The sequence below is a fragment of the Quercus robur genome, chromosome 8, assembly GCF_932294415.1.
Source record: "Quercus robur chromosome 8, dhQueRobu3.1, whole genome shotgun sequence".
NCBI lineage: Eukaryota > Viridiplantae > Streptophyta > Magnoliopsida > Fagales > Fagaceae > Quercus > Quercus robur.
This window is the reverse complement of record NC_065541.1, coordinates 15,627,756-15,639,340: the sequence shown is the minus strand read 5'-3', so window position 1 is coordinate 15,639,340 and position 11,585 is coordinate 15,627,756. Positions and strand designations below refer to the sequence as shown.

The following is an 11,585-nucleotide window of genomic DNA, read 5'->3' as shown; positions in this document are numbered from 1 at the left end:
TTCCTCCTTCGTTTCATAATCTCTTTTTAAGCTGTTCAACTACAAGTTGAGAATCGGCTTGGATGATGAGGGTCTTGGCTTTAAGGACTTTTGCAAGACTTAATCCTATTAGAAGTGCTTCATACTCGGCTTCATTGTTGGTTGTTGGGAACTACAATCTAGCCACATACTTCATAATTTCTTCTTCAGGTGATATGAGGACCACACCTGCTTCTCCGACCTTCCTGGTGGAGGACCCATCTGTCTGGATTGTTCGTGTCTTCTTTTGGGGCTCTTCTTCTTCTTGAGGATAAGTGAATTTTGCAATGAAATTAATAAGGACCTGGGCTATGTTGAATTGGCTAAGCTCTATAGCCCATTGGACAAGATGCCCTGCTGCGTCTATCTTGTTCATCGTCTTCCTTATCGATTGGTCTGTCATGACGATGATGGGATGTGCCTGAAAGTAGTGGTGCAGTTTTCTGGAAGCAACTACTAAGGTGAAAGCAATCTTTTCTAACCTTGGGTAATTTGCTTCAGCTCCTTGAAATGCTTGGCTGGTGTAGTATACTGGCCTCTGCATATCTTCCTTTTCTCTGATCAGTGCCGAGCTTACGGCTGTGTTGGATACTTCCAAATAGAGTTGTAGCTTTTCTTTTGTTACTGAAGGGCTTAACAATGGCGGCTGCATCGGGTACTCTTTTAACTTTGTCAAGGCTTCCTCACATTCGTCTATCCACTGAAAGGCCTTCTTCAAGACCTTGAAGAAGGGTGAGCACTTGTGTGTCGCTCGAGAGACGAATCTGTTTAACGCCGCGACTTTTCCTATTAAGCTTTGTACTTCCTTTACTATTTTAGGGGACTTTACCTCCCTTATTGCCTTTATTTTATTTGGATTAGCCTTTATGTCTTGTTGGGATACCACGAATCCCAAGAATTTTGCTGATGAGACAACAAAGACAAACTTTGAAGGGTTTAGTTTCATCTTGTACTTATGTAGTGTGTCGAAGGTTTCCTTCAGGTTGTCCAAGTGGTTTGCTCATCATTGCTCTTCAACAATATATCATCTATGTGCACTTTCACATTTCTTCCTATCTGATGAGAGAACATGCGGTTCACCAACCTTCAGTATGTGGCCCCCGTGTTCTTCAGTCCAAAAAGCATCACCTTGTAGTAGTATAACCCTTAACTAATGATGAATGAGGTCTTCTCTTAATTTTCCTCGTTCATCATGATTTGATTGGAGTTGGAGAAGGTGTCCATGAAGCTTAAAAGCTTGTGTCCAGCAATTGAGTTCACTAGTTGGTCGATCCTAGGTAGGGGAAAGCTATCCTTTGGGCATGCTTTGTTGAGATCTGTGAAGTCGACACACATTCTCCACTTGCCATTGTTCTTCTTTACCATCACTACATTGGCTAGCCATTTAGGGTAGAACACTTCCTTTATGAAGCTTGCCTCAAAAAGTTTTTCAACTTCCTCTGCTACTGCCTTATTGTGTTCAAGTGTGAATATTCTTTGTCTTTACTGCACTGATCTGCACTCCGAATTATCATTGAGACGATGCTGGATGACTCCTTTGTCGATTTGTGGCATATCTTCGTGCTTCTAAGCGAAAACATCTTGGTTCTCTCTCAGGAAGTTTGTTATCTCCGTCTTTTTTGGGGCCGAGAATGCTAAATCTATTTTCAAGACTTTGGATGGATCTCTAGGGACTACCTCAATTTCCTATGGTACTTTTGACAGTTCAGGTACTGGTTCAAGTTTGTCTATCATCTATGTGTTGTTTTTCCCTAATGCTAGGGCAGCTTAATAGCATTCTCTTGCTAGAACTTGGTCTCTTCTGATTTCCCCTATGCCATGGGCCGTAGGAAATTTAACTTTCAGGTAGTAGGTCGACGTTGCTGCTTTCAACTTGTTGAGCGTTGGTCGTCCAAGGATGATGTTGTATGTTGATGGGCAATCTACCGTGAGGAAGTCAATCTCCTTGAAGACTTATGCTGGATAAGTGCCTGCAATTATGGTTAGCTTAACAACACCTTTGGGAATAACCTTGTCCCCGGTGAAACTCACCAATGGGGAAGTGAATGGTTGTAACCTTTCCTTGTTCAACTTCATTTGTTGGAAGGCTGGCAGATAGATAATGTTTGCTGAGCTTCCATTATTTATCAATACCTGATGCATGTTGAACTCTTCCATCTTGAATATAAATAAATAAATAAATAAATAAATAAATAAATATATATATATATATTTTATGAGATTTTTAGTGTCGTTGTAATTCTTCAATTTTTTCCCTTTCCATCATATATGATTGAATGTTTTCGTGCATAAACATGGGTTACATGCTAGTAAGGCTAATTAATGTGCTACCTTATTACTAGACTTTGACACCAACTGAAACTGATAAGACCGGGTTGGAGAGTGGAGACTATAACTTAAACGTACATATCTTTCAACCAGATAAGCAACCATTGAGTCCTATTCTCCATTAATTCAAAGAACACATCAAGAAGCCCGATGTCCAAAGAAAACTGTATCATATCTAGAGTACCAGAAACATAGGATTCATAGAAATTATGGACAAAATGGGCTTCTGCCTTTTTCAGGCAAATTAATTAGCTTTATATTTCATTTCCCAAACTAAGTAGGGAAATGCCCCTCTTTTAAAACTCGATTTATGATAAATCGAGTTAGACCCTATAGTGGCGTTTTAAGGAGCCTATAGTGACGTTTTCTTAAGATCTATAGTGACGTTTTTTAACTCAACCTCAATGAAATCGAGTTATAGGTAAAAAAATTGCCTATAACTCGATTTCATTGAGGTCGAGTTAGAAAATGCCACTATAGGTCTTAAAAATGTCACTATAGGCTCATTAAAATGCCACTATAGGGCTTCAGAATTTTTTTTTTCTAACTCAATTTATCATAAATCGAGTTTTAAAAGAGGGGTATTTCCCTACTTAGTTTGGGAAAGGAGGTATAAAGCTAATTAATTTGCCCGAAAAGGGCAAAAGCCCATTTTGTCCTAGAAATTATCATATAATATGGATATCTTAAAACTTTTTGTCGAAATCACTTGGTTGCAGGAATCTCCCACAGCCAACCCCAAGCCCATAACATCTATGCAATTTCAAAGCTTGGAAAGCCTAATTAATTTTATGATTCCCATGAGGTGGAGGCCTCCAACACTCGCTACGATCAGTTCTACCAACAGAAGACTAGGCGAAAGAGCTAAAGTATGCAGAAAAGCTGAAGTATATTTGTACTAATATATATATATATATATATATATTAAAAAGTTGTACATAATGAAATAAGTTTAAAGCTGAATAAAAAAGTTCAATACATATGAACACTAGTTGAATGTGTTGGAAAATAGCTATGAATAAACAAGTTTTGATTCAACAATATAACCCTAAAAATTAGCAATAACAGAAAAATAAATAGAGTTAAGAAAGATTTCACAAAGCTATAGAGTCACGGCAAAGATGTTGTCCTTAAAGACTAATTCGTGCCACTTGGAATAGAACAATCTCAAGAGTGATACGAACAAGCCCAAGCCCAATTCTAATACCTAACCCATTATCTTAAGTTATCACTTAAGCTAAGAATGACAATGATTTATAAACATAAGGGTAGCTCACTTCTAACCAATGTGAGACAAACAACTTTAAGGCAAAGTATTTGAAACACACACCCACACCAACAAAATAATCCTCTCACTAATAAGTTGGTAACATTACTTATCAAATTAAAGTGAAAGGCCTTTTAGTCCAGGGGCATCTCACTCTCTCAAAGAGATGAAGTTCAAATTGGACATATTGACTCTATATTGGAGGAGTACCCATTTTGTAATGCATTATCACACTATTTTTTTTTTTTTTAAGTACTAACTTTTTTAAATTGAAAAATAACTTTTACCAAATGAGTAAAAGACTCTTTTAAAGCAAAAAGATTGAGTTAAATTTTGTTTTTGATTTTTTAAAGTAAATATGAAAAATTGGGAGGTGAGTTTAGAATCCTAAATGCCAGACAATATAAAGGATGTCAATTAAGTAGTTTAACTTCATTTTAAATTCAACTTTTAATAACTTTCATGAGAGGAGACAAGGTTTTTCGAATCTCCTCCAATGCATTATATGATGATTTATAAAATCACCCTCATGTTTTTTTAAAAATATTTTCACTACCACTTAAGTGCATATGATTAAAACAAATAACCTCCATTATTGATTTCTTAAAAAAAAAAAAAAAAATCCATTATTAAGAAAAAGAAAAAGAAATCAAATGGAGGCCACTTTGATAATTTCAGTTGTACCCTCCAATTCTCTCTTATACATTACATAAGTTGTAAGTTGTCACCCCACCTTTTTGTCTTTCTAGAAAAATCTCATCTTTGGTCTTAGATAGAGGGTTTAAACTAAAACCCATGGCCATGGCTTTGAGAACCGCGGTGGCGGCGGCTGCTGCGCCTCGCGGCTTCAGGCGTTTGTTCTCCACTACTTTCACCCCACCTTTCAATCCTCCTTCAGCCTCTGTGGCTGCTCAGCAGCGCGAAAAGGCGGAGCCCAGCACCAACCTCTTCGTCTCCGGCAAGCCCCTCTCTCTTTATTCCCATCATACCCTTCATTTCTTATCATATTTCTCTGTGTTCTCTTCTGGGTTTTCCTTAATCATTCCCTTTTTCTACTATGTTGATGGGTATTTGACTGTATTGGGTTTTGTTGCTTTGGGCTATAGATGCCATGAGTTTTATAATAATAGTCATTGGAGGTTACCATTTTTGGCCCTTTGGAAATTTATATTTGGACGTCTAGTTGGTAGTAGTCTAACTGTAGCTGTAATTGTTTAGGATGGTGCAGTAGGATTAGAATGTGTGGTAAATCTAGAAGCAATTGCGTGCTTTTATTTTTGGTTTATGACACACATTTAGATATAAGATAGTTACCTGATATGAAAAAATTAATAGATTTTTTGGTCAGCGATTGGATTTGTAACATTTTGTCTTGTAAGTGCATTCTAAGGGTTTTTGGTTTAGGGCGGAAGTTTTGTTTACTCCTTACTTAGACCTTGCAAGAAATGTTTTCAGATGGTAGCTATAAGCAATATAGATAACATTATAGCTATAACTACTGTCTTTCTGTGGGGATGAAACTTAGATACAGTACCTTAGGTGCAGTATGTTAGCTTCTCCAATTGAATTCAAACACTTGGTTGCATTGACCAATAAGACATAAATATTATTATCTTTTCCAATGACAATTAAATTCGAAACAACCAAATGTTTGAATTCAATTGGGGAATCTAATCTACTGTACCTATCTAAGTTTTGCCGCTTTTGTTGTTGGTGAACATTGCACTCTTTTGTTGGATACAACTTGCACTTTTGAATTTGTCTTCAAGCTTGTAAGAGATATTGTTGGTCAAGCATACATGTTGTTTAATGCTTTGTACTGTAAATTTTACCCTTTTTGTTGTTGGTGAACATTGCACTCTTCTTGTTGGATACAACTTGCACTTTTGAATTGCCATGTCTTAAAGCTTGTATGAGATATTGTTGGCTCAGCATACATGTTGTTAACACTTTGGACCATTGATTTTGGTGGTTAGCACACTTCCTAATTGAAATAGATTGAGCTCATAGGTCGTCATCTTTTTGGAGAGTGTTCTGGCTAAGTAAGAATTGACATTATTAGATGATTTTAGAGAGAAGCAGATTTGATGTAGATGAGCAGTAATTGGCTTAGTGCCTTCATTTCTTGAGTTGGGATGGGATTGGTATCTATCTAAATTTTTTAGGAAGTAAAATATTCTATCTGAAAAGTGAATTCTCTAGGGTTAAAAAGAGTGGCATAATGATTAAAGCTTGCCTAGTGATGTCTTCTTAAAGTATAAATGTTTCTAGTTGTAGTTCTTATTTTGCTTTTCTCTTGAGTTGTTTTCACCAGTATTTGTGAAGTCTAATTTTATAAACACATGCACATCTACACAAGAAGGGTAAAATATGGCTCTACAAACAAATGAGACAACGGATCACAATTCTTTTAAAAGAGGGGGGTCAAGATATGTGAGCATTCATGCCAATGAGCTCTAGCTCTACTAGTACTTCCTCCCTTATAACTTATAAGTGCTAGGTGGAGGGTAAGGTCATGGGTTCAAGAGTCAAGACCCAATGGGTGAGTGTGTATCTTACCATTAAAAGATAAACAAGATATGAACCTTCACATTTAATTCAACATTCTATGAAGCATACCTTTTAAAAGTATTAGTTGCTGTACTTATCAAAAAAAAAAAGTATTAGTTGCTGTGCTAATATATGAAAAAAAGTATTAATTTCTGTCTCTTACTAGTTTTTTCTCGTCTTCCAGACCTTGGGGGAGGGGGGGGGGGGGGGGGGAGGTGGGGAGGGGGGAGATTGTTTCATTTACTGCTCTTTCCAGTAGCTAGAAATATCCCCCTGGCCTAATGTGATACTCCGTTTTCTTTTAGTCAAATTTCTAAATGTCTTTTATTTCTTGAGATGTTTAAAAGTTTCTGCTCAAACTTCAATTCTTGGTCATCATGCAGTCCATTTATACCCCTCTCACACACACAGGTGTCTGTTAGATTAATACATGTATGATGATGATATTTCATTGATGTAGCTTTTGAACTTACCTGCATGCTTTGGATGATTGAATTGCCGTTCATATTTCATGATTTTTATGTGGTTTACTCTATATTTACAGGGCTTAGTAAGCGTACTACCACAGAAAAGCTTCATGAAGCCTTTTCCCAGTTTGGTGAAGTAGTTCATGGTTTGTTCGTCTCCTTTTATTTATGCTTTTATCTTTTGTAGTGACTATAAATTCTCAATTGACCTTTTGCCATTAACAGCTAAGGTGGTGACTGATCGGGTATCGGGATATTCTAAGGGTTTTGGTTTTGTGAGGTATGCTACTCTAGAAGATGCTGCAAAAGGAATAGAGGGCATGGATGGGAAGGTTAGTTGACATCGTTCACAATGCTTTTTTCCCCTTGAGATGTTAAATAGAATTTGTTGTGACATTAGATGCTGAACATAAGGATAAAACAATGTTTCCGCCTTTAATTATCTAACCAACAAGCACGAGTACAAACACACACATTCGCGTGCTAAAACATGGAAGCAGGTTCCCTTTGTTATGTTAAAAGTATATCTCCAGTCTTAAGGATTTTATTTTATTTTTGTCTTCAGTTACAACTTCCTATTGGATTAGAGACAAACAATGCAAGGTCATGGAATTTTTTCATAACTTGTCTATGAATGCCTAGAAGATGATACAAGTTACTTTAAGGCACAGCAAATCTTCAAAATATAAAAAAAGCTTCAGAAAAAAGGCCTTCATAAACCCCGGTCTTCTCATGAAGTGGAGGTCACTAGTTTAAATCTTCCCTTGCCCCTCTACTTGGGGCCAAAATTTACTTATAGCTTTCCAATATCTATGTTCTCTTTCTTTTTCTAGATGTCCATGTCTTGTTGTTGTATGCATCATACGTACATTCTCCATATTTTTCTTTTCAACAAAATTCCTATTACTTAATTAACAAAAAGGGTCCTTGCCAACATGGCAACTGAGTGACGGTGGTGATTTTTATTCAACTTTGGTCTTTTCTTTTGGTTCTTTAAATTTTATTTTATATTTTTATATTCATTTATTTCATTATTTTTCTTTGTGTTGAATAGTTTCTGGATGGTTGGGTTATATTCGCGGAGTATGCAAGACCCAGACAACCACCTACCCCACCTGAGAACAATATGTATCCTCCATATGGCCATCAGTGACTCCTCTACTAAAGGGAACAAGTTTGTGATCCACTGAACTGCCTGGTCTACAAGTAGCATTTGTGGGTCATAGTTCTCTATGTTTCTAAAGTGACAGCATGGTTTCTCTTCCATTGCCTAGAAGTTTTCATGTGGTGGTGGGATATTTAGCCTTATATGTGAGCCGATCAGCAGATTGAACTGAGAAATATATGGATCTTTAATTGTTGTATGTTGCAACTCTAATGTGCAAGATTTGGGTTTGCCATCTATGATAATTTTTGTCAAACTTCCATTATTAATAATTTTGTGAAATCTTTTTTAATCTTTTCACCATAAATGGAATTGTTTATGGTGCATTTGGATTTGTTGTCATATTCTTTGTTAAAAAAATATCAGTTGAAGACTTGAAGTTAAAAATTGCCTGGATTTGTTTCTAAAAAAAAAATTGCCTAGATTGTCTTTTATGCACGGAAGGATTTGGAGGTTCGGTCCAAAAGTTTGGATGTGGATGGGCTCTTGATTATACCACAGTAGAGCCCACCCACATCCAAACTTTTTTTTTTTTTTTTTTTTTATAAATTTTTTAGAGAGACAAATCTAGGCAATTGTTAAGTCTTCAACTGACACTTGACAAAAAATTAGAGTTCTATTAAATTATGATCGGATTCTTGATTGAGTCTCCATTTTAATATATTATATATGATATGCATGTATCTAAAAAAAAAGGGTTTAATATGCATGTTACAAATGCTTCCGTTACTATAGTTAGCTAGGGTGGAAGCTGTAATTAAATAAGAAATTCATCAATGGCCCAAATTTCTTAGGGAGCATATCAGCTTCAAGGAAAGAAAGTTGGATGAATGACGAAGAGAAGATATAGTTTAGTAAGTTTTACTAGCGTGAATCTGACTTGAATTTTTAATTTGAGTGACTAATTTTTGTTGGATCAAATGTGACATATTGTAGGAATTGCATGTTACCAAGTTGCAGGTAACATGCATACATTCTATAGAACCCCCCATCAATGTAAAATTCATTTAGTTTGATCCTATTATTTTTTATTGTTAGAATCTCTTGCTAATCTAGAACAGCAGGCTTCTTGTTTGAGAACTTATTTTGTGGCTAGATTTTCGATGATGCATGTTAAATTCATATAGCCATCAATTTGGATAGTGTAGTTTTGGAATTCTAAAGAAAGTTTTGTGGTGGCTGCTCCAATTCGAACCAAAAATTCTGTTCCATGCATTTTCCTCCCCCTTCATGTTCCATTCATTACAACAAAGACAAAAATTGGCTTTAAACATGTTCTTATTATGTAATGAATATGACTCACTTAATCCAACTAAACATTAGACACATGTTATCTTTTTATTGATGGTTGGAACTTAATGCTCCAAACTTGTTTGGAACCAAACATTTTTCTTATAATGGATTAAACTGACATTATTTTTATTTTTAATTTTTAATTGAAATCTAATATGAAAAAGAATTATGTCTTTTGACTTTTGTTAATAATAAAGTTTTCCTTCAAACTAGTTTGAAAAAATATCTTTTAAACCATTTCATTAAATCTCACGTATTGTTCTCGTCTCTTTCTTAATATTTCTCACCCAAAAAAAAAAAAAAAAAAAAAAAATTTCCCCCTTTACATATTCGATGCCAACGAACAACCAAGGCAACAAGGACAGATAAAAGAAACTTTAGAGTGAAACAGTTGGGAGTATTTGGAATGCATCCATCATTTTTTTCATGCTTATTCCGAGCGATCTGGAATGCAATCGCGACGGTAGTGGCAAGCGAAGGTAGCACTAAACGCTAGGTGCTTGCCATTTGAGAAAGTTGAGGTCTATGGGTAAGTTGGCTGAGAGACTGACATGGAGGTCGGGAGGAAATTCGAAGCCAAAGACTTTGTGGCAAGTATGCCATAAACACCTAAAGAGTCGTCTATGGTACAATTGTTTGTTGTAATGTGCAAATGGTGGTTTGTTATGTTGTAACTTGTAAACAGAGGGAAGCTCAAACACCAAAATTGAATGTGAAAATATGTTAGATTTTAGAAAGATCTTAAAAAAAAAAAAAAAAAAAAAGAATGGAGAAATTTGTTTAAGAGGCCTCACAAAATCTCTCTAGGGCTCTCTCAAACTAATCCAAAGTCTCTTTACATTTGGACGGACTTTTGGGCCTAAATTACCAAACTCTTTATGGTGTTGTCTATTTATAAGATTTCAATACTTATTTCTTAGTGGACAAAGAATACATTTTGTTGTACGCTTAAACTAAATAAAATTTTCAGACAATTTTTAATATTTTTATATTGTTAATTTTTTTTGGGATTGCTAGGTTGGGTGGACTGGTGGTCACGGCAATAGTGGTGAGTTTGATCGGTCTTGTGATGGTTTGAGGAGGCGGATGGGGAACTAGAATTATAGAAAAGATTATGCCAAAAATATTTGTCAATTTTTTTTTTAATAGGGAAACACTAGTTTTGAAATTCTCAAAACACCTGGTCTTTATTTTTTATTTTTATTTTTATTTTTTTGGTTGAAATCACAAAACCAAGACACAGCAAGCCAAAGAGACCCTAATTAAACTACCCCATCTCTTTTCATCAACTTCCCTCTGTTCCATTCAAACTCACTGTAGGTGAGAATTTTGTTTTGGCTAATTAGTGTGTGAGGAAGATTGAAAGAGAAACTTGGGACTTTAGGAGGGGTCCATGAGGAACCAATGGAATCAATTTTAGTTATATTATAATTAAAAAAAAAAAAAAAAACCATGTTTAGTATTGATTGATGGAACTGAAAGTGGCCCAAGTCCAATGGAGTAAAGGATTTTGATTCACTCCCAATATGCCAATATCCTAAACCATAGTGACAGGTACCATCACTACTAAAGTTAAAGTTTTAGTAATTTCAAAACAAAATAGTTTGAACTCGGAGCTCAAATATGTGAGTTAACCTTTTATTCAAAGCTCTTCACATTTCACCACAGAATTCATATCTTCCTTTCTGCAAAACGAGTTAACCTTTGCCACAATTTTCTCCAGACCACATGTATTTTAATGTAGTGTTGCATTTGGTTTAGGTTTCATTTTGAGCCAATGTTACTTTGATTGGACATTTGTGCCACATGATACATAACGACGTTGTGAGTCACAATTCTCGTTCCCTACAGCTGTTTATCTGACTATATTAATTGCTCTTTACATGTGGTCCAAGACCATACAATGCCGTGTCTATTATTTTTCCCAATGAGCCAATTGCTGAAGGACAGCTTTGTCTTCCTTTTGAAGCAAACGAAGCAAATTCATAACATTGAAAATAACTCAACAGTTGATATTTTGAATTTGAGGTGCATTGTCACTGTGCTAGGACAAAGAAATCGTTTTAGTTAGTTGGAATTGGTAGGAGGGAATTGAAGTCGATCAAACTAAATGCATTTTGGTTAACATCCCCAACACTCGAAAGCTATAGCTAGCATTCTCGAAACTTGACCATACAGGAGATGATCGATTAGTCCTGTCAATTTTACTAGTTTTCTCGAGTTTGTTTTCTGGATGAAGCCAGTAAAATCAGGAGGCTTCATTGGGTGAAAACGAAGTTGGATTGATGATTGATAAGCACCATTCTTTCCCAAAGGTGGATTTTGCCTTTATATGTTGTGAATTCACTTTCAAATGGTGGCCAGACACTCCTTGGTGGGGTATATGTAGCCTCAAAGCTAAGTTTACTGAATTTTAACATGATTAGGTTTGATAATCACAATTACCGAAAGAAAATAAAAAGGTTTGAGAATGGACTTCATGGGCAATTAACATAGA

At 35.6% G+C, this 11,585-nt stretch overlaps 1 protein-coding gene across 1 annotated transcript; it reads left to right on the top strand.

Annotated features, from left to right (window-relative positions):
- Positions 1-4,335: 4,335 nt before the first annotated feature.
- LOC126694776 (organelle RRM domain-containing protein 2, mitochondrial) lies at positions 4,336-8,087 on the top strand. The gene is made up of 4 exons (XM_050391271.1): positions 4,336-4,571; positions 6,708-6,776; positions 6,856-6,962; positions 7,685-8,087. Exons 1-4 carry the CDS (start codon positions 4,409-4,411, stop codon positions 7,781-7,783), a joined length of 438 nt encoding a protein of 145 aa, XP_050247228.1. The 5' UTR covers positions 4,336-4,408; the 3' UTR covers positions 7,784-8,087.
- The last annotated feature ends 3,498 nt before the right edge of the window (positions 8,088-11,585 follow it).